This window comes from Salarias fasciatus, chromosome 18, assembly GCF_902148845.1.
Source record: "Salarias fasciatus chromosome 18, fSalaFa1.1, whole genome shotgun sequence".
NCBI lineage: Eukaryota > Metazoa > Chordata > Actinopteri > Blenniiformes > Blenniidae > Salarias > Salarias fasciatus.
Window position 1 is genome coordinate 1,974,688 of NC_043762.1, and position 26,238 is coordinate 2,000,925.

At 45.8% G+C, this 26,238-nt stretch overlaps 1 protein-coding gene across 1 annotated transcript; it reads left to right on the top strand.

The window, feature by feature from the left end:
- Nucleotides 1-25,647, top strand: LOC115405382 (pre-mRNA-splicing factor 38B-like). Its single transcript, XM_030114948.1, has 2 exons — nt 1-282; nt 25,259-25,647. The coding sequence occupies exons 1-2, from the start codon at nt 3-5 to the stop codon at nt 25,645-25,647; spliced, it is 669 nt and encodes a 222-aa protein (XP_029970808.1). The 5' UTR covers nt 1-2.
- Nucleotides 25,648-26,238: the final 591 nt, after the last annotated feature.

Consider the following 26,238-nt stretch of genomic DNA (forward strand, 5'->3'; position numbering starts at 1 on the left):
ACATGTCCAAGTACTCCCCTCGTCTGGGTCGACCCGGATCGGCGGGGTCTAAGAGCCCCGGCTTGAGAAAGGAGCTGCATGGCAATCGCTCATGCATGCTGCGGATCGGGGAGAGGCTGATGAGGGCGGGCAGCGAGGGGAACCTGGTCCAGAGACCCGTCCCGGCTCAGAGCCAGAACCGGACGCCCAGCGGCGACTTGGGACAGCGCTCCAACGGGCAGACACAGCTCGCCGCGCTGGAGGACAGTCCCGGCGAGCGCTCCGGGAACAGCTGTAACAAAGGTAGGACTCCAGTCCAACTCTTCCGCAGACACGTCCAGGCAGAATAATCCAGGGTCTAATCCGCCCCGGCGTCTCGCTACAGCAGGCTGAAGGACGCCACTTGTTAGGCGATGCAGGAGAGACTTTCAGAGCTTTTCCAGACTTTCCTCTTCTCTGCGGCTGCTTCTGGACTGTCAGCGCCGTGCAGCGTCTGGATCTGTTTACTCGGCGTTTCTCACACTATTTTCGGCGCTTCCTTCCCAGAGGAGGCGTCTTCCTCACAGCGCCGCTGAAGCGATGTGTGACGGTGTGGATGGGAGGCAGTAGAGATGCGAACGGTCCCTGTTAATTCCCAGAATGAACAACACCCTAAAGGTTGAATGTTGTTTTTGAGAACTGGAGAAAATATTCCTGATGTTTTAGAGGAAGTGAGAGAATCTTAACTCGGAGCCGAGGCAGAGCGACGTCGAAATGATCATGAAACGGACTCTTGTTGTAGTTTTATTGTACTTCAGAGGTTCTTTTCTTTCCATTGGTTTATTTATCAGTTCATTCTGGAGAATAAAGAAAGTATGTTGAGTTTCTGGGTTTTGCTCATGTTGTTTCACAGTGATGAGAAAAAGTGTCCCAGAACTGTAGCATGTGCTGGTTTTCTGCCTGAACAGATCCCGAAGGTTGATCTAATATTCACACACTGTTTAACCTAAACAACATAAACTGAAGTCATTTGGATTTATATTTGAATACTTTCAGAAGATATTAAATGGTATTAACGGTGATCTCTACACACAACAGTTTTTTGAGTGTTTCAAGTTCAGTACAGCTGCATAAGTGTCACTGGGGATTAATACTTTGTGCTTCATGTTGAAGCACAGTGGAAAGGGAGATGACGCTCGGCAGCTCTGAGAGAAACACGGTTTTAGGTCGGCGGTTAAAGTGTAAGGTTGGTGTGAGGGCGCTGCTCTCCGGTTGACCCTGCTTGCTTCTGAGTTGGTGTGAACACGACGTTCGCACCCTGCCGTGCTCGGAGCGGCCTGAAGAGGCTCCAGTCGGGCCGTCAATACGACGGGGGAGTGGTGTGAAAGCATCCGCACCAGGATGCACTCAGTCTCCACAGGAACCCCAGAACCACGAGGGACAGTTCTGGACATGAACACATTACTGGGTAAGCAGACACAGGTCCATCCAGGAATATACTCAGAGGACACGCATGTAAGATGAACAAACTGGAAAAGAGCTGCCATCACACACGCTTCATCCGTCCAGGACTGACTGCTTTCCCATTCAGAGGTTGGTTTGAATTCAGAGGTCGACTTCCTGGGAAAGACGCTGAGACGATGTGAACGCGAGAATTCCACTGATCGTGTTCACGGAATGAGCCTTCAGAGCGCTCTTCAGCAGTGAAATGAGTTCACGGTGAACGCCGAATGCTCGACTGACATGGAGTGTGGTGCTGATGCTGCTCAGGCAGTAGATTCATGAAGACATCCTGGATGTTTGCAGACTGAAATAGCCTTACGTGTTATAAATATCCGTATTCACTGTATTCAGAGCGTCGAAGCAGCAGCGTATTGTTTGTTTGTGAAGACTCAGCTCTTTGTATTCCTGCGGTTTTCAGCTGACTTGATTCTGTGCTGCGTTTCAAACACTTTGTGGGAAAGATGTCAGGATTTGAATCAATGTGGGCCAACGCAAACAGCCAGCGTTTCCAAGTCGGGATTGTTTTGAACACGCTGGGCGGGAATAAAAAAAACAGAACGTACCGAGAACGAGCTGAGAACATCCTCGTCCCGTCCTTATCTGGTTCAGTGTCCATGTGAAGCTGGACGGCTCGTTGGTCTGGACCAAAGATACGGATGGTGCAGATAGGAGCTCTTCCTCCTCCTCCTCTTCCTCTTCCTCCAGTCTAGTGTCAAGTCAACAGCTGGATTAGAGACAAGCGGCACGATAAGATGACAGGAAACTTGTTTGCTTTTCACAGTATTTGGTGACTTTTGAGAAAATATCCCACAGAACAGTAACAATATGTAATAATCATCCATCAGCTGTTTCCTCTCACTCATATCAGTTCAGTCATTTGGAAATGAAGGAGGATCTGCTCTACTGGATATAATCATCAGTGACTGGTTGATAAAGACCAATGATAATCCGGACATTATTAAAGGAAAATAAAAAAAATTGACAAAGAAGAGAAGCAAATGAATTCTGAACAAAGAAAAGAAAGAAAGAAGAAAAAGAGGTTGTGCGACGTGTTTCCAGCTCAGTTTGCTCTGGATGGAGGAAGAGTTGAAGTGTTTGGGAGCTTTGAGCAGCATTTTGGGCTCAAGAAGAGAACTTCTGTAGTTATGGAGAGGAGCTGTGAACTCTGACCCGTTCCTCTGATAATGTCAGTATTTCAGCAGCGGTTTTCTGGTTTTCATGTGTTTAGTGGACCACCGCTCAGGCCGCTATCAGACTGTCTCTGCAGACCTCCATGTTCTTTTCTAGAGTTATTTTAGAAAACTGGAAATACTGTAAAACTCAGACTCATTCTCTCAGACCTGGACATGACGCTCTCATGACGTTTACACACACGTGGTGTATTTTTCTACACTTGTGGCGCGTTGCTGTTCACCCTCTGACGCTCATCCCAGACCTCCTGGGGAGTGGAAGCGTCTTGGCCCCTGTTCGCTCTGGTCTCCTGCTCACCTGGACTGGACCTCAGCGTCAGGTGGAAACAGGCCATATGACCGTTTCCCCATGTGCTGCTCTTTGGTGGCACAGATCGGATCTGCTCTCACACAGTGTGAGCAGGACAACCAAGCGTCCGTGGAAACTCAGACAAGTTCAGTCATCCATTTATAGCGTGCCCTGCTGGCGCCATTATATGCATAAAGATGCAGTTATGGCCCTTTTCCTCCTCCACTGCCTAAAAATCCTGAACTGTCTTTATGGGACTTCTCTGAACAGCTCGGTTCAGAAGTAGCCTGAAATCTGTAAACAGTACAATCAGATATGGGTCACTTGATGAAATATGCATAACGCTCGGTCAAAATAATCAGATTTAAACAGCAGATCTCAATCTGATCGAGGCAACAGGACACGCAGTGTAAATGTAGAAAATCGGAGTCGCTTATTTGAGATCTGAAATCAGTGACAGCCTTTCAGTGTCTTCATTAATGTGAATCAAGGTTGCTGAGGATTCAGTGCTGCTCCAGTAGAAGCTGTAAGTAATGCCTCCAAACAGCAGACGGTGTGTAACTCAGTCAGATCTCCTCTCCGTCCGTCCGTCCATCAGCACAGCGTCCGAACCTGTTTCTCTTCGCTGCCACACGTTCTCCTCCAGGAGAAGCCCAGCAGCCCAACGCGAGCTGCTGCGGCTCCACCTCGTTGTTATTCAGTTAGATAATGTCGCTTTCTTACAGGCACGGGCTTCACATGAGTCAAACAGCCCGGGGCCGCGCGCGCGTGTGTGTGTGTGTGTGTGTGTGTGTGTGTGTGTGTGTGTGTGTGCCTCCACGCAAGTTGTTCATGTGTGCACAGATACACTATTATTGTGTGTCTGAGGACATCTGTGTAACAGTTTGTAATGAGGCTACATGACTAAGTCATATGCTAATTCGGCGCTACATGTGCAGCTTGGGAGGAATCCATGCAGGAATAATGCAGGAGAGGACTGTGCTTCCTTTTCTGAGTCAAAGGAAGCGTCTCGCTTCATTAGAATATGTAATGTAGGCCTCAGCCCTTCCCTCTCGTGGTCTAAATACTTCTCACAACAACGGCCCTTTATTTTGGAAAACAGTGGCTGCATAAATGAATAAACGGAGAACTCCTGCACTGGTTTCCTCTGCGCTGAATGATTGAAGCGTTGTCTTCGTGTTTGAAAGAAGAAAGCATCGTTACGTAAGTCTGAATGCATGCAGGTCAAATACAGTTAAACAAGTCAGCCTTTGGATGAAGGGAACACTTCTTTTCTGGTTGCACAGCTTTAGTTTTTTGGTTTAGGTAATAAAACCCCCCGCCTTACCACCCCACCCCCACCACCAGCAGCCGTGTCCTCCATTTGAGCCGCCGCGGGGTGAGGATCAGCGAGCGAGCGAGACGTTGGCATCGCAGCCCATTTCTGAGATGTAGGATAAAAAGTCTAAAAGGAACAAGTCGACTTCCTCTGTTCTGCTGGAAGGAGGCCTCATTATTTTCATGGTGTGTGTGTGTGTGTGTGTGTGTGTGTGTGTGTGTGTGTGTGTGTGTGTGTGTGTTGGGTGGGGACTCTGAAGACCGATAGAGGACAAAGTTTATTTAATGTCCTAAACAGAATCAAGGAAGTGTAAAATATCAACTGGAACAGTCGTCCATGTGACTGTCCTCCACTTTACTGTACTCTCTGTTGAGAGTAAACACCACAGTGTGACGGATGTAGGGTGTAGGCGGGTGTAGGCGGGTGTAGGCGGGTGTAGGCGGGTGTAGGCGGGTGGGGCTGATGGGGGGTGAAGAGATTAACTGAGATGGGAAATCATGAGCGGGAGTCAGTGACAGCTAACCGACTGTAAACAACATGACTGAGCACGTTGACACACATCGACTCGGGTTGGTGACGGTTTTACTTCCATGGCCAGAGGCTAAAGAAAACACAGAGCCTGGTGTCAAATTACAGCAGCATCCCACGGCGAGTCAGCAGCCTCTGCACGGAGCAAATGAACTTCAGGCGGCGTCACGGTGCAAAGCATGCTGGGACTGATCCACTGTGTTCATAAGAGGACAGGCTCATCTCTAACTGTGAAGCCGTGACTGAACTCTGAGTCCTGAGCGGCCGTTTCAGATAAACTCAGTGGTTTCTTCTGTGTTGGGTTTGAAGACTGAAAGGGGTTTTGAGGCGTGCCCTGTTGGTACCTTTCAGAAATGGGCCAATCACTGAAAGCTTTCAGGACGGGGTTCCTAAAGAGGAAAAACCTAAAGTCCAGGAGGAAGCCGGCTGTTTCTCAGCGGTGACTCATCGCAGGCCTCAGGTTGTCTTCGACTGTAAACTGAACTCATGGCTGCAGGAAACATCTGAGCACCGTCTGTCAACCCCTCTGCACAGAAACAAAGCTCCTGCTGCTGTGGTTCTGGTTCCTGGTTCTGGTTCTGGTTCCTGGTTCTGGTTCTGGTTCCTGATTGGTGTGTTGATGCGGGCCCTGTCACGTCTGATCCCTGCTGTTCGGTTGTCCCGCTCTCTGACTGTTCTTCTGTGTCTTGCTGTCTTCCGAGTTTCAGCCGTCGGTTCGTCTGTGATCTCCTGTCTGTCCTCATCCCGTCTGGTAACGCTCATCAGTCTTCCTCGTGGTCTCGCTCCCCCGGGTTATTTATCTCTAGCTTTTCTGTTGTTTTGTTTTGCTGTAATAAATTTCCCTCTGAAAGGGAACATGTAGAGGATTCCTGTCTTTCATGTGGTTTTCACCTCTCAGTTGTCACTTTTCTTCCTGTGATTAGGGAAACTTTCAGTTTACTTTCCACCATTCAGATGCCATTCATAAGAAATATGAAATATTATAATCGTTTGTTACATAATAATATTTTCTGAGGAAGTCCGCTTCATATCCAAGTCCTTTAACCTTCATTCTAGTCACTTTTCTCATCCTATTTTTATCTTTCTGTAGTATTTTCATTTCTTTTTCCCTTCATTAGTATGTCATGTCGACTTTTCCCAGTGTGCATTGTATTTGTGTGTTGTGAGCGTTAATGACAGGCGTTTCAGCTTGTGACTGGGCCGCTGATCATTACCGTCTCTGAAAGGGTTTTTCTCTGGTTTCTTCTCACAGTGCAAAAGTGTGTTTTTAGGCTAATTGGTGGCTCAAAGTGCTGAGTTGATGTAAAGTCCCAGTGTGACCTTTGCCCTGCACAGGGAGTTGCCGGACCCGCAGAGCGGTTGCGTGCACGCTGCCGGCTGGCGTCTCCCTGCTCAGTGGCAGCGGCTCATTTCTGTCCTGTCATACATTCCTCAGCAGGGAGCTGGAGTCCGGCAGTATTGTCCGTCTAGTCCCTGTGGATTACAGCCCGCTGCTGATTAGTTACATTCCCTCTCGTATCATCACATTCCCCCCTTTGACTATAAAGTGAAGCTAATCTCTTCATGCTCACCACTTCAAAAGCGAGAGGGAAGAGGAAGGGAGGGAGCGAGGGAGCAGCAGCAAGAGAAAGGCGAGCTAAGGGAGAGCCGTTTGACTGTAACATGTGCTTTTAACAACCTGCAGCCAATGAACTTGGATCAAATTCTCACATGTGATGAGAAAAAAATACAAATTCACATAACAACACAGAAGAGGGAATCCTGAAACAGCTGGCTGTAATAAAGTGACGAGATAGAAAACAGCCAAAGGAGACAAGACAGAAAAAGTGAGATCACGAAAGGAGAGAAAACATTTACAACATTCAAAACTTTATTCATTAAAAAACAACAGAATGTCTGAAAATCTATGAAAAACAGCTAAACTACACTGAGATGAGCCTCAGAAGCAGGACTGGTTCCACAAGGACTCGTTTATTCAGCTTCACACAGGAGAACACATCCAACGAGAGGGTGAGAGAAAGACCGAGTCCGAGCAGCCAGCAGAGTCCGGAACACGAGAGAGCAGAACACAGAGAGAACAGAGGGAGAACACAGAGAGAACACAGAGAGAACACAGAGAGAACACAGAGAGAACACAGAGGGAGAACACAGAGAGAACACAGAGAGAACAGAGGGAGAACAGAGGGAGAACAGAGGGAGAACAGAGGGAGAACACAGAGAGAACACAGAGAGAACAGAGGGAGAACACAGAGAGAACACAGAGAGAACAGAGGGAGAACACAGAGAGAACACAGAGAGAACACAGAGAGAACACAGAGAGAACACAGAGAGAACAGAGGGAGAACACAGAGAGAACACAGAGAGAACACAGAGAGAACAGAGGGAGAACACAGAGAGAACACAGGGAGAACACAGAGAGAACACAGAGAGAACAGAGGGAGAACACAGAGAGAACACAGAGAGAACAGAGGGAGAACACAGAGAGAACACAGAGAGAACACAGGGAGAACACAGAGAGAACACAGAGAGAACACAGAGAGAACTCAGAGAGAACACAGAGAGAACACAGAGAGAACACAGGGAGAACAGAGGGAGAACACAGAGAGAACAGAGGGAGAACACAGGGAGAACACAGAGAGAACACAGAGAGAACACAGAGAGAACAGAGGGAGAACACAGAGAGAACACAGAGAGAACACAGAGAGAACACAGAGAGAACTCAGAGAGAACACAGGGAGAACACAGAGAGAACACAGAGAGAACACAGAGAGAACACAGGGAGAACAGAGGGAGAACACAGGGAGAACACAGAGAGAACAGAGGGAGAACACAGAGAGAACACAGAGAGAACAGAGGGAGAACACAGAGAGAACACAGAGAGAACACAGAGAGAACTCAGAGAGAACACAGAGAGAACACAGAGAGAACACAGAGAGAACAGAGGGAGAACACAGAGAGAACACAGAGAGAACACAGAGAGAACTCAGAGAGAACACAGAGAGAACACAGAGAGAACACAGGGAGAACAGAGGGAGAACACAGAGAGAACACAGAGAGAACACAGAGAGAACAGAGGGAGAACTCAGAGAGAACACAGAGAGAACACAGAGAGAACTCAGAGAGAACACAGAGAGAACACAGATAGAACACAGGGAGAACACAGAGAGAACTCAGAGAGAACACAGAGAGAACACAGATAGAACACAGGGAGAACACAGAGAGAACTCAGAGAGAACACAGAGAGAACACAGAGAGAACACAGAGAGAACACAGAGGGGGACAGACAGAGGGAGACCAGAGACGGGAGGAAGGGGGACAGACAGAGGGAGACCAGAGACGGGAGGAAGGGGGACAGACAGAGGGAGACCAGAGACGGGAGGAAGGGGGACAGACAGAGGATCAGGGAGGAGCAGCAGGCCCCGGGTAGCCCTGACAGTCCCGTCTCCAGCTCCTGGTTCAGCCTGGTTGCCCGTTGGTCTGTGGATGGTGGCCCGAGGACAGACTCAGGGTCTTCCAGAACCGGGACACGAACTGGGGACCCGGTCTGACACCACAGCCGTGGATGCGGAAGACGTGACCTCACGTGACCTCTGTGGTCTCCTTCACAGCCGGTAGCTCGGGGAGAGGGATTTAATGAGCCGTCTTGGATCTAAATGTGGACGACGTCCGTCCCCACACAGATGAGAACGGTTCCACCTGAAGGCCCCTCGCCACATGTTGATTTCCAGAACACGTCGGTGATCTCCAGACTTCGTGGTTCCTTCAGAACCCGAGCCGAGCTGAAGCTGGTTTCTCAGAGCTGTCCTGGGATGACGTGACCGTCTCAGCTGGAGTTCAGAGAGAACACGTCCCTCTGTGGCCTTTAACGAACACCATGGCAGTTATGACAGATTTAGGAAGATTTCTATGACATCCTGCTTTCCCATCTGTTATTTCTGGCGCTGTGCTCTGAAATGACCGGAAACTGTTGGAAGCTTTCAGTGCTTGTAGTAACGTCAGTGACGTCCTGCGGTGAGAGGACATAATCACCTCACAGTCAGGCCGGTGACACTCGCACAGCTAATGGAGATCATGGAATCCGTCTGGGAGGGAAACTGCAGATGTTTTACCCTCAATTTGGATATTCTGCTCTGCAGTGACTCCAAATCCGCTGATGCTTTTAGTCTATTAACACTTTGTTCACTAATGTTATTAAGGCGTTTACAACAAGGAAGAGCGGCAGGTGTGAAGACAGAAGCATGTAAGAGTTTACTGTCGTTTGACGCGACTCCACTTTGCAGACAAACGTCTTCATCAGAGAGTAAATTGAAGATCTGAAGGTTTTTTGACATTCAGCTTGGCTGTGGACGGATGAGGAGGTGAAAGTCGTCAAACGGTAGAGCACAGACGCTGATAAAATACAGAAACAAGTACAGCTCCTGAAATACACCTCACGACTAAAGTTCTTTGCTTTTTTGAATGCAGTGGTGCGAAGATCTCGACAGAAGGACGATGGTTTGGGGAAAACAGATAATCTGACATCCTTCTGAATTAGGCCTACACAATATATCGTTTGAACATCGCCATCGCAATGTGCACATGTGCAATAGTCACATCGCAGGATGTGCAATATTTTATTATTATTATTATTATTACTTTTAACTTTTGTTTTGCTTCGTAAAAGCAGCAAGCTCCATGCTCTGCACAGCTGCACTCTCTTCCTCCCTCCTGCTCGGCACTCACCGGCCCCCCTCCCTCCTCCACAGCAGAGAGGAGAGGGGAGGGGCCGCTCTCAGGTACACTCTGAACACAGGTGACATGCAGGAGGAAGCAACGGAGGATTTAGTCCTCAAAAGAAGGTCAACATGTGAAATTTGGACGTATTTCGGCTATTAAAAAAAAGATGATACGGAACAAAAAAACGTTCTCTGCCGACAGTGCCTCGTCGTGGTTGCCTCAACACGAGGTAATACGTCAAACCTATTGGACCATTTGAAACGCCATCACAAGCTCCTGTATTTCCAGGACAATTACAGAAGCCTTTGCCGGCATAACACCGTATGATAGGAACTCCAAACAGCATCGACAAATCATGGATGTAAAAACTTTTTACCTAGCGAAAGACATGGTGTCATTGAACACCGTGGATCATTAAAGAGGGATTTAAAAAAATGATCCGAACGCTTGACAAGCGATATGAAACACCACATATTTCTCTCAAGTGGCCATCTCCCCAAATAGAGCTATTCAGGTCATCTGGTGAAAATTCTTCTATTTTTAATATCGCAATATATATTGCAATATATTGCAAGCCCCCAAAAAATCGCAATGTCAGTTTTTTCCAATATCGTGCAGCCCTATTCTGAATCCTTTTTTCAAGAATTTATTTGAAACACTGTTTTCCTAAAGGAAGCATTTCATAACCAATTTAATGAAAAAAGAACGGCGAGAACAATTTCGGAAAAAACTCAAAATTAAGATAAATTCACAGAAAAAGTCTATTTTCAGCAGGATATGGGGGCTTGTTTTAAGACGATGCATCGTAAATATGGACAGTTTCCATTTGTTCCCTGTTGGCAGATTTTTTCAGTGATTTGAAGTGAAAAATGTTCAAATGTCTGTGCTGATGAAGCTGCTGCTGTTTTATGGCTTTCACCCCTTCATATGTTGGCAGAATATATTTTAATAAAGTCCAAAAAAAATCTGAGAATAGATCCCAGAACCCTTGGCTGCCCGTCGGGTTCAGATCTGTTGGAAGACGAGATGCTGTGGAGGAGCGGCGGCGGCAGGTCCAGCAGCCATTTATGGCATTTTATAAGTTTTCTTCATCTTAACAGAATCATGTCAGTGGTGAACGGCGCCGGCGTCAGTGTGATCCCCAGTGAGTGTGTGTGTGTGTGTGTGTGTGTGTGTGTGTGTCTAACATGCAGAAATGATATTTCCCATGGCAGTCTTGTGTCTGTCAGTGTGTCCTTGTCAGAAAGAGAAGTCACACACACTTTGTGGGCAGAGCCGCAGCCACCAGGCTTCAACAGTGTTTTCATAGAAGCTGCAGGCAGCAGCAGCATCTCACACACACACACACACACACACACACACACACACACACACACACACACACCGAGGCTTTCTCCGCTCTCTCTTCCTTCTCACAGTGAAGCACTGGAGAGGTGACCATGACACAAATCGAAGCTGTGGAAGTGAAGGAAGTGTGTGTTGAGTTCACCAGAGTTAAAGCATCGTTATTGGTCTGAAGTTATAGATCAGCTCTTATAAACCAGCATCAATGTTGTTTTCTCTCTTCTAAATATCCGACCGACTTCCCAAACAGCCATGGTGACTGACGGGTAAATACTGTCTGTTTATATTTCATGAGTTTAAAGTACTGCGTTGTGTTCAGGCCAAAAACTGCCACAAAACGGGGAAGGAAATAAAATATATTGCTCTTAGTGTGTGAGGTGGTGTGTGAGAAACATCAGGTGCCTGCTGTGCAAAGTGAAGGTCTGTTTGTTTTGAGACTGACGTGCGGTCGCCTCAGAAAGTATTGGCTTGGTTTCATCTGAAAGTGCAGCTTTTCTAGTTTCATACGAGACCCAGGATGTTGAGGTGGAGCTGCTGGAGCTGCTGGAGCTGGTGGAGCTGCTGGAGCTGCTGGAGCTGGTGGAGCTGCTGGAGCTGCTGGAGCTGGTGGAGCTGGTGGAGCTGCTGGAGCTGGTGGAGCTGCTGGAGCTGGTGGAGCTGGTGGAGCTGGTGGAGCTGCTGGAGCTGGTGGAGCTGGTGGAGCTGGTGGAGCTGCTGGAGCTGGTGGAGCTGGTGGAGCTGGTGTTTTGTTGCTGGTGTTTTGTTGCTGGTGTTTTGTTGCTGGTGTTTTGTTGCTTTTCTCCTGCATGTTGTTGATGTTGGTGCTTCGGTTATTTTTTTCATATGTAGCTATTTAAAGTTGTTTTAAAACCAGTTCTTTAACGTCACAGTGAGCTTACAGTGATCAGTTGGTGGTATTAGTGGCTTTTTGTTCTAGAAACAACTGAAAGAAAGCCTCACCACAGCACTTTCCTAACTTTTGACACTTATTGAACTGGTGCATACAGCTGCTGGACCTCAGGACTGTCGGGCTTAAACGCCAGAAAGAAAGAAAGAAAGAAAGAAAATATGAAAACATTACTGATCAAGAGCCGGAAGCACAAGTCCACGTCCAGTGTGAAGTCTGGGACTTCACACTTGCAGTCAGGGACTGCAGATGGAAATTAGCATTTCCTAAATCTGGTAGGAAGCATCTTTTCTATTGAAAGATTAATGTATTTGTACATGGTCCCTGTCAAATAGATCAATAAACTAAACTAAACTAAACTGTGTGCGACTTAAAGCTGGTGTCCGGAGTTTCCGTTCGTTTCCAACGTATGAATCATTTTTCAACAGAGCTTAAATGTGTCAGTCTGGTTCCATACTACAATATAATATCAGCATAAAGCAATATAAAAACTTATTTATGAGCCCCGCCTTCGTCTCATAGACCCCCATGTTATCCGAAAAAGCGCCGGTCAGCTTCAGCCAATAGATTTCGAGCGTCCGCCTTGTCCTGCTGTCAGTCAGCGTGTGGAGCAGCCAGAGAGCACGTCGCTCGCCCAGCAGAGGAGAGTTAGCTCTGCAGCAGATATATCCACTGTCTGCTGAACATCCACCGGAAACAGCTCAACATGGAGGATGCTGCAGGACTCAGAGGCTCTCATTTTCACCCGACGGATAATTTGCGTGCACAATTAAAGGGGCGTGGCTTGGTCGCTCACCAAAGCAGAGGGAGGGCGGAGCCTCCAGACATTGGATTAAAAAAAACCTCTCTCTTTCAAAACTCCGGACACGGGCTTTAACTCGAGTCCCCATCTCTGTGTGAATGCAGGTCAGCTGAAGGTTTCATCAAATTTAAAGCGTGAAAATAATGACATTTAGGATTTTTTTACTACTGTCGAGTGTTAGAATCGTTACGTTTTTACCCAACAGGAAGCAAAGGGTTCAACAAAGTCACAAACAACTTTATATTAGAATCAATTCATTAAAAAAAATCTTGATTGTATAAAAAATTGTATTGTGGTGAGAAAGACGCTGAGGCCGGCGAGATGCAGGAAGTGAGTTTGTTCCTCTCTCAAGCCAACAGAATGAATGAACACAGTGAACACACTTGAGCAAGATACGCCCCTCACTTCCTGCCTGGCTGGGTGAGAGCCCACCCATCAACCTGTGCACCCACAGTATCAGTAAATGTCCTATTTTTTGTATTGAAGATAAACAAAAATATGAATCGGCCTGTCCACATACATCACATATATATTTACACTTATATAAAACAAAGGGGGAAAGAGAGAGAGCGAGAAGAACACTGGATAAAACAGTGAAAAGCTAATAGAAAACACGCGTTTTAAGTCAAAATGCTCATATTAAAGCTCGTCTGTATTGTACGGTACTTTAAACATGTTTATGTTGCTGTACTTGCTGAAGCCTCAGACTACACCGGGTTGAAGACGCACTGAGATTCTAAAAGTTATGTTTCCTGGCGTAATTCAAATGTGAAAGAAAAGTCTGACACACATCTTACACAATCTGACACAGATTTACTGAACAGAATCGGCAAACTGCTCTGGAACGGCGTATATGTGACAGTAGGAAAACAACAGTGAAGTCTCAGCGGGGGTGAATCAGGGCCAAGAGAAAGAGCACTGTTTGGAAAAATGCATCTCAAAAACAAAACTTGTATTTATGTCAAATCATGCAGGCACACTTTGAAATCTACCCAGATGGACTCAGAAAGGTGAGCTGGAAATGTTTCTGTGATGTTTCGTTTGGCTTTGTTCCTGTAACTGCACATTAAATGGTTTCTGTTTGAAAAGTTGCAGGTTGACTTTCAGTATAATTCGGGTTTGTTTTTATGTTTTTGAAAATTACGAATCAGTCCTGGGCGTACCTTTAACCAGAGCACAGACTGACGGCCTCCTCTCCGCTCCTTCCCCGGCTCAGGCAGGACCTGGCTCGGTGCCTGTCTCGGTTCCTGACGGTGACGGTGTGGTTTCACCGTCTCTCCAGCCTTCACTCCCGTCCACGCCTGTTTCTGTCCCCCGCGGCGGCGTCTGCTCCACACACAGCTTTCATCATGCCTCTGCAGCCTCTTTTCATCCCTCGTTCTGTCGCGCCGAGTTGCACTGAGCTCTGCAGGGAACCTCAGGAAGCAGCTGCAAACACCTCCAAAGTGGATTTCTACTCATTTCAGCTCCGCGTCCCCACAAATAAGACTCACGACTCTGTTTCCACTCCTGACTTTGTGATCACAGCGCCGCTGCCGCCCTTTGAATCGGACGGTATTGTGAGCAGGGACTTGAAGTTTGACGCTTTGTTTATTCATTTTCTGCTCAGACAGAATCTTTAAAATGTTGGAAGCAGAGAGGTTAGAGGGAGCCAGCAAACAGAATCAGGAAATGAACTCAGGTGCACAAGATTCACCACAGGTTGTTCTTTGGAATAAGACCCCACAACTTCAAATCTTTCAGCTGCTCGCTCAAAGATGGAAAACTTATTGTAAGAATAGATATGTGCTCGTCGGGAGTCCACCAAGGCGTGATCATGGGCCCACTGCTTTTTCACTCAAACAAGGAGACTCAGGATCAATTTTCACAGATGACACAGCTCAATATTTCCACAAATCCTGCAGCTGAGGCCGTTTCTGACTGAATCTTGAATACCAAATCCTGAATTATGGAGAATTTATACAGTTTAACCAAGACTAATGATCGGTCCTGAGTTCTGAGTCGTCGTAATGCCATTTGAACGACTGTCGTTCCATAAAGCTCAATCCCTTTGAAACAAGTTAAGCTCAAAGTGATTATGAGAATAATGAGTTTAATGTACTTATATGACAATCACAGCAGAGGAAAACCTCAACAATCACACAAAAATGAAATGTGCAAAAAGCTCTTTGATTTGATAAATGTTAAGGAGAAAGCCTCGTGAGCTGCCTGAAAAGATTCCGCTTCAGACAGATCTCACGATGTGGATTAAACACAGTTGCTGATTTTATTTCTCCCTCGATAAGCAAGACACTGATTCTAATAGAAACTAATGAATTATCAAAGCTAATGTGCAGATATTCTGATGTAAGTGGGAGGGTTTTCACCTCTCATTGAATCACTGCTCCGTGACGTCCATGAACCCTGGACTGACCCATTTCTGCTGAGCTGCAGAGGAACAGCGTCAGTGATGCTCCAGACTTTGTCACGCTCGCCCAAATTCTCTAAACACACCAGAAGGTCTTTGAAAGATTAACCGTGTTCCTACGAATACTCAGTATTTCTGAATAAGACTCTGCTGTCGTGGCCCTGACGTCTTCGCTGTTCTCTGAAAACCCACTTCAGCCAGCCAACAGGCAGCGTCACTTGTTATTTGACACCAGCCTCATTTATTTCTGTGTCTGGAGTCCATGAGCACATAAAGAAATCTCTTTTCATTTCTGCTTTAAATCTTGACCAAACAGAATAATCACTGCAGTCTCTAACTCCCACTGTGGAGGTAGAAAATGAAGTTTAGAAAGTTCAGTGTCACGGTTCAGACTCAGAGACTCAGCAGATCAGCCGTCTCCAAAGAACAATTTTATTTACAGAAAGGAAACACAAAAACCAGACCAATCCAGTGCTGCAGAAAATACACTGAGGAACTTCCCAGGAACAAAAGCAGGACTCCAAGTACCTCTGATACAGCAAACTGAGGCCTCAGGCAGAAATACTGGCCATCTCTATAAGGACCTAACAGAACAAACAAAGGACTGAGCTGAAACCTGACCAGCATGAGCCAAACCAGGAAAGATCGGAACCAAGAAAGCTAATAACTGAACTGCAACCCAGGTCACGGTCCGGCGCTGACATAGATGTCTGTCAGTAGACGTCTGTACTTCCATTTCAAAGCTTCCTTTGAATGACCAGGGCTCTCTCTGTCTGCTCTCACGACCAGGGTTCCCTCTGTGGCTGCATCTCTGTCACGTCACATGACTCACTTTGCTCCATTATTGTTCCTTCTGCGAAAGGTGCTATACAAATGAAAATGACTCATTTAGGTACTTACCTATTAAAAGTAATTAGTTAGATTACTCACTATAAAAAAATAGTAACTCCGTTTATTTAACACAGTTACTCCCATCACTGTTTCAGACACAGGACAGGATTTTATAAACTCTGCTGTTACGGGAACAAAGGATCTAATGTTGCTGTATTTCTTTGAGTCCTGAGTCTTGTGCTTTGTTTTGGCAGTAACGCCATTGTTTTAACTTCAGAGAGATTCAGACAGCACGATGAGTGAATGAACAGCAGAGGAAGAGAAGAACGTCTACCTACAGGGAGCAGGAACAACCTCAGATCATCAGAATGAACTTTAATCATGAAACTTATTTGAATTCAGCCCTGCATGCTCCCCCATTGTAACTTTCACTGCAGTCAGTGTGACTTTAATTCAAACTACAGTAGCATTAAATGAAAGCTCCGGGAACCACAAGCCTGTAATATGAGCTGTTTGCCCTGGCGAGGTAATTTCAGGGTTAATTCTGGGTTTTCACACCGACGAGCTGTTATTGAAATACATTGCTATGGTAACTTAAGAGAGCAGGGTATTATGAGGATAGGAGAGGAGTCTCAGGAGAGGTTCGACCTTTCACTATTGATTCCGTGGCTCTAGATTCATTGTTATTTACCTACAAAAGTCAATCTGCTAATGGCTTTTGAGTGCAACTTGCCTGATTTCATTTTAGGGACGCACTAATACCACGTTTTTAAAGAATGATATCAAGTGCTAACCTTTAGCTAGTTGTCAGTACCGAGTACTGATACAAGTACTTATTCATTGCCAATTTATACTGCAGACATAAATGATGCTGGACACACTCATCCCCAGTGTCTCTGTCCTGTTCTTGGTTGTGTCAGTATGAGACACATTCAACACAGACAATGAGCTCGAACTGCTGTCATGGTGGCTGATTGATCTTCACTTCTGATAACTGAAGCACTAAAACTGAGGTTTTTCTCAGCGTTGGGAGCTGCAGTGGTTTTCCTGTTGGACTGTTTGGGATGTTGTGATCCTGGTATTTGGTTACAGGCTCACTAAACATCACTAAACTGATATTTGTATAGAAAAATAAATAACATTTTAACATTCCACCATTTCGTTTGTCTTAAAATACGGAGAAATGTCACTAAACAAGTCTGCGTTTGTAACATTTTGCAGACTTCATGCATGTTTTTTGCAGATTCACCCTCTCAGTGCAGCTTTGATGTTTTCACTGCTTCATGGCACTTCAAACCGTCTCTCTGCAGGACGTCTTCGAGCGACTCGTAAAGACTGGGCAGGGCCAGATACGAGCGACCGGTGGTCTGCGGGCCACATGCTGCCGCCGGCTGGCTGTTTGCTGCCCTCCAGATCCAAATATGGAATAGAGAATATCAATAAACCACATTTAAACTCAACATCCATTTCAAACTTCTCTGAAATAGTAAAAAAACTAAACGAACTTTAAAGCAGAAATGGATGAAACTCCTGCATTTTGAGTGGACAGACTTCATTTCTTCAGTTAGCTCTGCACTAGTTACTGAATGTTTGCTACTGTTAGCTAGCTGGGTAGTTGCGTGGCTGTCTGGCTGAATGTCCACATCAGGAGCCAAACCTCCACACAGAGCTGCCCAACGCAGAGAGGAGCCGGCATTCACCTCCAGGCCTCCGCTGAACTAGATCAATCAGATCGGCTTTGTCAACGGCAGAGAAAGAGGGAGGGAAAAAGACAGAGGATTAAGGTGAAAGATGTGAAATAATGACCGTGGAGACATCGAAACTCATGTTTCTTTATCACCTCCGCTGCTATAGAAGCTTTCTGCTCTTCACAGTCTTTTGGTCTTTATATATTTGAATGTAATATTACAGTATATGGCACAACTCAAGTGACTCATTATTTCATTCACCCTAAAACAGTCACTTTATAGAAACAGCTTTATTCATCCCACAGGCGGCAGCCTCCCAGTGAGCCCTCATGTTCAGTTCATGGCACAACTCAAATCAATAATCCATCTGGATCCATCTGTCAAGGAAACTCTTCACATATGAGACAGAATGAACAGCGAGATAAAAGCTAATGCGATCAAAGATCAGCACATGAGATGAAAACAAGGCAGTGTCAACAACAAAAACGGTAAATAAGACAAGAAATGAAATGTGTCCTCTTGGTAAAATCACTTAAAGGTCATTCGAAGGTCAGTTGACCTTCTGCCTGATAGCAGAGGGAATAAAGGACTTTGAGCTATTTGTTTTTCTTTGGGGAACTTTAGAACGTCTCAGCTTTCACATTACATCTCAAATTTTGATTTGTCTTTCATGCGAGATCATATCTGGTAACTTTTAACAGTCGCTGTGTTCGAAACCGCATTACTTACTCAGACTACCCTACTGAGTATGCAGGGCGTCTACACTGGCAGTATGCGAGAAGTTCCCGGATGCATACTGCATTCGCCAGAAATGTTGAGTAGACATCGTGGGTTTACTACTCATACTGAAATTACCCAAGATGCAACGCGATGGACAGCGGACTTGTTATTTATTTATTTTAATAAACTTTATTCAGTTCACAATGACTGTTTCTTAATGATGTACATTTACCAGGCTGAGTATGGTTCTAGATAGAATTTTCCCTCCAGTGTTTGTGCCAGTAGGGATGTTATGTTAGAGATTTCTGATTGGATTTACATTGATTAAAAATAGTTTAAAGAAAAAAACAAAAAAACACTTACAGCTGACAACAAGTCCCTGCTGAAAGCGACCATGATGTACCGAAGACGGCGAGCCGATCTTTGTTAAAAAACTCTCCGTGGGTAAGGCGTCGTAACTGGTCCGTTAACGGGACACCGGTCCGAACGGCGATGTGAAGTGAGATGTATTGCTGAAAGGTTGGCTTCTTGTTTTCAGAGTAAAAGCACAGATTTATCACTGAGGTTTTTTGCATGAGAAAGGGGAAGGGGGGGTTTATTTTTGAGAAAATAACTGGAAGTGCGTTGCTCACTGCGGCTGGCTTAAATTTCGCCGAATTCGTCCGAACAAAATCCTAAACGGCTGATATTCGGACAAATAAACGACACACTCGGCTCTGAACCAGCACTCTGTCGCCTAATTTAAAAAAATAATCTCAGTAAAGTTCTACATTTGGAGAGTTTAGAGCTAAAGTGAAATCAGCTTTAGCAGGTCGATTTCGGCTCGGGGAGGAGTGCAATGCATTGTGGGTTATGTAGTATGCTGTAGTGTAAACACTTTGCATACTGTCTGATGGGCTGAGTATGCAGGATGCAGTATGGACAGTATGGGTATGGAAGTATGTAGTAGGCAGTGTGCGGTTTCCAACACAGCCAGTAAGTGAGAATCCGTCTTTACACAGTTTGTCTCTACATGCAGCTTCGAGTTCAGGCCGAGTTGTAAATATTCAGAACTGCTTTGTTCTTCAGGAAAATCTCTTAATCGCTTGAAACTATTGAAAAGTATGAATTACTACTGAAAAAAATGAGGTCAGCCATACATGTTGAAGTTAGTGTGATTCTTGTGAAAAATACACATTTCGTGATTCTGTATTAGCACTGTGACAATGCAACACTGCACAACAGAGTGACAAGCTGCAGTCTCCCTCGTTCTCATAAAAATATGACCCTGAAATCATCCTTATGATAAAATATAAGACAAAACAAAATGCAATTTGAAATCTAAACAATTATTATTTATTACTATGTAGCATGGTGGCAAAGGTAATTTAGTAGATGATGAATAATGAGGTGACATGTAAAAGTGGACGTGTCCCTCTGTGACCTATGACCCCCGGGGGTGAAAGCTCCACCAGTAAATGAGTTACAGCGTTACATCTGTACTGTTTCCCACCTTGAGTGATTACAGAAAGTTTCTCCTTCCTGTATAGAGTATTTGCTTTACAGTAATGTGTTTCCGGCGTTTATCTGCTGAGCGTGCAGATCAGTGTTTGACCTTTCCAGCGGGAGCGTCACGGATGGAAAGCGTACCATGAGAGCTCCAGCCGGTGTATCAGCTCCCAGCCGAGCGGACGAGCTCCTCCTCAAAGTTCACCGCCGCCCTCCAGGGGCCACGCTTCGGTTTGATATTCTGAGAAAAGGCTTCAGCCTGATCAGACTGAGGTACTGACGTGCTTTCAGCTGCTGAACCAGCGGCGTGACGATCCGATCAACACCGGGACCGAAGTTCTGGTTTCCTTCTGCTTTCAGGAGAAACACGGTCCTGAACCACAGAGACTCCCACAATCCCCTCAATCACGGCACTAAAGGTTTGTGCTCATAAAAACAAGGACAAACGTGATATGGCGTGCACGTGCGTGGTGGCCGACCTACTAACGCTCTCCACCGAGGAACACATCTGACACACAGCAACACCTGCTCCGTGAATATGGAGCCTCAGACGTGAGCAGCAGATCCGGCCTGCTGGGGAGCGTCCTGAAAACATGTTATCTCACAGTAAAACCGTTAAAACAAAAAGGTTCCACCGAGCTGAAGAGCTCCTGATGGTTTTAATTCAACTGAAAGTCGTGATTCTGCCTTGATGAAGTTTCAGTGCGATTGCATTCTGTCATTGTTGCCATCCAGACTTGCTGTTACTGTGGTACCTTCAGGGTCAAGCTGGGGTTTTCAGTCCGACGCTGGTTCACTTCCACCGGGTCGAATCACCACAGTCACTTAGGGCAGGTTATGGTCTGGATAAGAGATCTACAACATTAGCCACATCAGAAACTGTATTTACTGCCCCACATCTCTGAGAATTATTTCCATAAACTGTCGATGAGAGGAACTCGACTTCAGCATTCCTGTCAGCCCAACATATGCACCTCAAGGCATCAATATTACATCTGCCTCATCACTCATAAACTTTTTCATTTCTAGCATTGACCACTGCGAAACATTATAGTGTTAAACCGGAAGGATAAAGGCAAGACATCCTCAACTCAGTGACTGAATCAGATTACCAAACACTCAGAACTAAAAAACCGACAGCAGCTCTGAGCCCTGTGAAAACCCCTGGTTATCATTCAAACAATACCCACAACTCTGAACCAGCGTCTTGACGTCATGCTGGCTCCAGACTGCTGCAGCTGTTCATCTTGAGAACCTTGACTGTCCTGCCTTTGGTTCCTCTGAGTCTTTATGTTCGGAGTCACTGCTGCACTCATTCAGAAAAAGGGACGCCCACGAAGATCACCGAGTCTGAGACTCCGAAGAGACGGAAATGTGAAACTGAAGTGTAAAGAAAAGATTGTGTTTAAAAGAACCAAACAGACTAATCAGATCTCTTAGAATTCTTCGATCCTGTGGACGTTGCTGTGTGGATCGTGAGAGGAGCTCATCGGAGACGAGGAGTTTTTAGGCCTGGATGCATCCTTCAGAGTTTCACAAAGACGTCCCGCATCCTATACTTACTGATTTATTCCTGCTGGCTGCAAACAGTGTTTCATCGCAAAAGAACTGAATGAAACTCTAAACTCTAAACTACAGGAAGAACCGTGAGGAAGCTCTGCCCCACGTGCACACACACCACTGCTGTGTGTCTTTTATTTACGCAGCCCACATGTGGCAGCAGCAGGGGCTGATGGGTGATTATGGCGAGCTGAACCTTCACTTTAATCCCCCAGTGATGAAATGAAGACGTTCCTCCAGGGTGGGAGGCACACTGAGGATGAGCTGAACACACACACACACACACACACACACACACACACACACACACACACAGGATCAGAGGACTGCTCACCTGTCTGCTTCTGTTGTTGGAGTCATTCAGAGAGAAAGCTCACAGCTGGTGTAGAGAGCCGCGATGAGGCAGGTCGTTCAGGGGGAAACTCGGATTAATAAACCCTTTCTGGGTGACTTCTTGTGAATTTAAGTGGAACAATGTGGCATTGACTTTGTGCAATTAGATTAAAAATGTTGTGTTTATATTTTCATGCAATAAAAAAAGCCAGGGCTTGTCAGATCCATGAACCCGCTGCTCAGCTGGAGCATGGAGGAACCAGCTTTGACCTCAGAAAGGACTCTGCTGGAAGGAAAAGAGCAAAAACAGACTTCCAGTAACAGCCTTCCTTACAATCAGACGGCAGTACTGCAGATGAAGGCTTTGGCCAAACACAAACCTTTTTTCAGCTGCTTGCCAGGACTTTAGTTAGCAGCTGGTTTCTTTTACTCTAACCACAAGTGCAGAGAACAGTAAGATGTGAGGGTTAAACATGTTTCGTGCTCAAGTCAAGATGTCTAGTTGAGGAGAGTGGCCCACAGCGAGGTGAGCAGATGTATCTGGAGGTTTGCGTCTGGTCCTGCTTCAGCGCCGAATGCATCGAACATGAAACCTTCACCCAAAGACTGAAGATGTTACCAACACTTCTACAAATCTTCTCTGAGACATTCCTTTTTAATTTCGTTTTGCTTTTCTTAGTCCTGTTCCCAACAGTTATCAGCATCCCGTAACATGATGCTGCCACCGCCGTGCTTCACTGAGCTCTGAACAAACAGGGAATAGTTCCTCCGTTACAGGATGAGAACCAACCAGCCGCTGTAACAGGAAACAGGACATCTCTGATCTGGACCAGCAGATCACCTCGCTTTATTCCACCACATCAACGTCAGGATATTGGAAAGAACAAGAGCATTATATATCAGCCTCCCTGTTAGCAAACAGCACCTGGAAAATATCCTTTAAAAGGAATGGAAACGATGCTCAGGTCCGTATCAGACTGCTTTCTTCCAGTCTGTCAGTGAATCAGTCAATGAAATTAGAGACAGGCACAGACAACTTCAGAAAATGACCTATTTTACAGTTTCAAAATAAAGTTAATTAAAAATCTAATGTTACAGAAAAACTGATGGCGAAAATAAAGCATCCATTTTAATATTTTGGCAAATATTTACATATTGAGGACATTGAAAAAAACTGACAACATGAACTATTTTTGAGGTTTTTTTTGGGTGCAGTAAATTAAGAAGCAACAACATAAAGATTAAAATCCTGAAATCATGCAGTGCTTAGGCTGCTTTACAGATTTATGTAGAAACAAAGGAAAATGGTCATAAGCTTTTTAAAGGAACCTCTAATGAGTTAAAGAGGCTGGGAAATTAAACTGACGTCTGAGGATTGAATCTAAATAAAATAACTGAAGTTATTTGTCTTTGAAGTCTAATATATTTGTGAGGAACGGGAGGAAAGTGGCGGCGAAGTGACTCTAACCTGAGCTCCTGCTCCGTGCTGAGAGGGGTGTTGGAGGATGAGTGTTGACTCTCGTTTCAATGGATTAAGTTCAATCTGCCAGCTTAAGTTGGGGGCTGCATGTCGGTGTGTGTGTGTGTGTGTGTGTGGGGCGTGGGAAGGTTTAACTCTTTGAGCAAAGTAATGAATCCCAGGCAATTTAAAGTGAAGCGAACTTAAGCAGGAGAAGTCGGATACAAAATATTGGAGTGAGATTTGAAACTAGGTTAGACTTTCATCGTGTAACAGGATAAATGAGGCTCCGGCTCGGATCCAGCTCTCAGGACCACGCTGGTCCTGTTTAATCCAGGTCCAGCATGGACTCGCATTCTGCACGCTGAGGACATCTGAGCTCTCTGAGACACCGCCGTGGATTTCACTGGATGAGTTTAAGTTTTGATGAAGTTTTTTTAATCATCCTCTCAGAGGAATGAGGGCGTTTGAAGCACATGAAATGAATACCGAGGTTTGTTCAAGTGAAGGGAGGATAAATGAAAAAAAAAAGAAAAATGTGTGGTGCAAACAAATCTCATGGTGAGAAGCTCATATTTCCTGATGTCAGACTTTCTAATAAAACTTTTTATTTACATTAAATTCTAGGAATTTGTCATGTTTTCTAATGATGATTTCTTGTAAAAAGAAAGTTATCACTCAAATATTAAGTCAGATAAACTGACCCATAAATACAGTCAGTATCATTCCCTTTGTCATCTCTGCCCACGGAAACAAGTAAAAAGTAAATCCACATCTCTTCAGAGTGCGTTTCCATCCGGATGCTCACAAATTGTCCTCATTCCAGAAACAAGGCTTGAGGACTCCTCCAAATGTCAAGACTGTGTTTCTGCACGCTTCCAGAAATGGGTGAATATGAGACACAGTTGAAGCAGGAGATGTCTGAAGAGCTCTTAATGCGAAGCCTCAGAATTATTCCAGCGAAGGATGAGCGTGTGGCGGAGCGTTCGCGAAGGGAAACAGTAGAAACTGGATCCGTTTGTCACTCAGCCTTCATGTTTTAGATGAGTTGAACATATTCATCCTGCAGTTACTGTGATAAAGTTCCCAGAATATCAGCGGCAGGAGACTTTTTGGTTTTATGACAGTGATAATCGGAGAGCTGCTCCGAGCTGGTGACTGACAGGCTGCTCAAGTTCTGCTGATGAAGTCTGAAATCAGAAAGTCGGTGGAATTCCACTGACTCCCACAGCTCAGGCCTCTGGTGTCCGTAAAGTCTGTCTCGTACCTCCGGTTCGCTATGCCGGCCGGTCTTGTCCTCATCACTGTACACTTGTTATTCAAAAGATCATAAAGTGTACATTTAGTGTGTTTGCCTTTAAAATATGAATGTGCAGCATGAAGTGCTATTTAAAAAAATCTGAAAATGTTTGATTTTTCGTTGTTTCTTCTGGTTATTAAATCATTTGAAGAGGAAACAAGCTGGGCTGAGAGGCTTTTCCTCAGCTGGCTCACCGTGACTTTTGTTTGCAGACTTTAGTCTCTGTGTTTCGACACAAACTCATTTTTGTTTTTACAGTTTTGCTGTGATGAACTGATCCATGGGATCATTTCCTCCACCAACACATCCAACTTCATGGCATCACATTTGGTTTTGCTAAAAAGCCCAAATGCTGCTGTTATTAATGGCAGTAATGTCAGCTGACTGACCCCAAAATGCTGTAAGACGGAGGTGTAATCTGTGCATTCCAGCGTATTCCCTCTGCAGGATCTAAGATCAGGATCGAGGGATAATAGTGATGGAAATCAGGCTCTGCACAGCGACCCGGCGCCTCTGATTCAGGATGTCGTTCTGTGCAGTACTTGCTTCATGTTAGCGCCTGCAGCTTTAAAACGAAGACTCTAAATGCCACATGGCTCCATGAGCACGGGGAGCGCTGCGGTTCGGACTGCGTCTGTGGCGTTTATCCTGCAGCAGCAGTCAGGCTGAGGCTGCATGCTGGCATTTCTGCTGGTTAGAGAGACGTGGATGTTACAGAGGGTCGTCTGTCGGTGGAGTTCACGTGAAGCACTTCAGCTCTGGCGCCTGGAAAAGGACGCAGAGCTCAGTAAGCTTTGGGAAAAGTTTGAAGCAGAGAGTTTCCATGAGTTGACTGTTTTTCCTGTCCTCTGTCTGCTCTTTCATTTTTCTCTCAGCGTGTTTCCTCACTCCTTTCCTTCCTCTTCCATCCCACTCAGATCCTGGAAACTCTCCATCCAGAGTCTCTTCCTCGTCGTCCTCCTCCACAGCGGGGGACAGCGGCGCCGAGCATCTCCTGCAGAGGAAGCAGCACTCCAGCAGCAGCTCAGGCTGTAACCCCGACTTCCCGTCTCCCCGCTCTCCCAGCACCTTGCCTCGGAGCTGCGCCCCGCCTGCAGGCAGCAGCCGGGACAGGGACAGGGACAGGGACAGGGACAGGGACAGGGACAGGGACAGCCAGCTGGAAAGCCTGATGCTGCAGCACTCGGACGTGGAGAGGAGGAAGGAGGTGCTCTTAGACCACCTGAGGCAGAAGTACCCCCACCACACTGCTTTCCTCATGGGACACCAGGAGCTCAGGAAGGAGCAGGTGAGACTGACTCTTTGACTCTTGTCTCAGGGGACGCTGCTCTGGTCACTCGGTCATGTCCAGGTCGAGCTGAGCCTCAGCATGCAGCTGCTCCTGAGCTCTGGGTCTGGGGAGGCATGGCTCTGAAAGGAAAAGCTGCTTTAACTGCTTTTTTAATGCACATGTCTGAAATGAAATCAGTCTCTGTCCGGTGTCGGTTCAAACGGCTTCCTGGTTCAGACTTGCTGCAGAACTCACTGATATTTTCATGCTTCTTCGTCCTCAACACACTGAAATGTAGAACTCATTTTCTGAGGTCCTGGCAGCCACAGCTGTTAATCAGCATATCTGGCCGATCCTTTTCTAATCACGACTCTCAACTCACATTACAAATAAATACTTCCCCCTGGACTTATGCGTGAGTAGTCGACACTGCCTTTATTTTGAAAAGTGCACAACCCAGTGACATAGAAGACATAATGAACCGATTCCCCACTTCCTGTTCACTTTATTTTCCAGCACTGTAAAAGGTTGAAACTGTACATACATGACTTACTGTACTCACAAAGAAAGGCTCACATGACATTCTCTGGTATCCTGAAGTAATAAAACCCAAAGCACAGAAACATT

What these genes read in the sequence shown, in the direction of transcription:
- LOC115405382 (XM_030114948.1), top strand. Translation starts at nt 3, where the DNA reads ATGTCCAAGTACTCCCCTCGTCTGGGTCGACCCGGATCGGCGGGGTCT. An exon ending in CGGGAACAGCTGTAACAAAG is followed by an intron (nt 283 to 25,258) that starts GTAGGACTCCAG and finishes CATCCCACTCAG; the next exon opens with ATCCTGGAAACTCTCCATCC.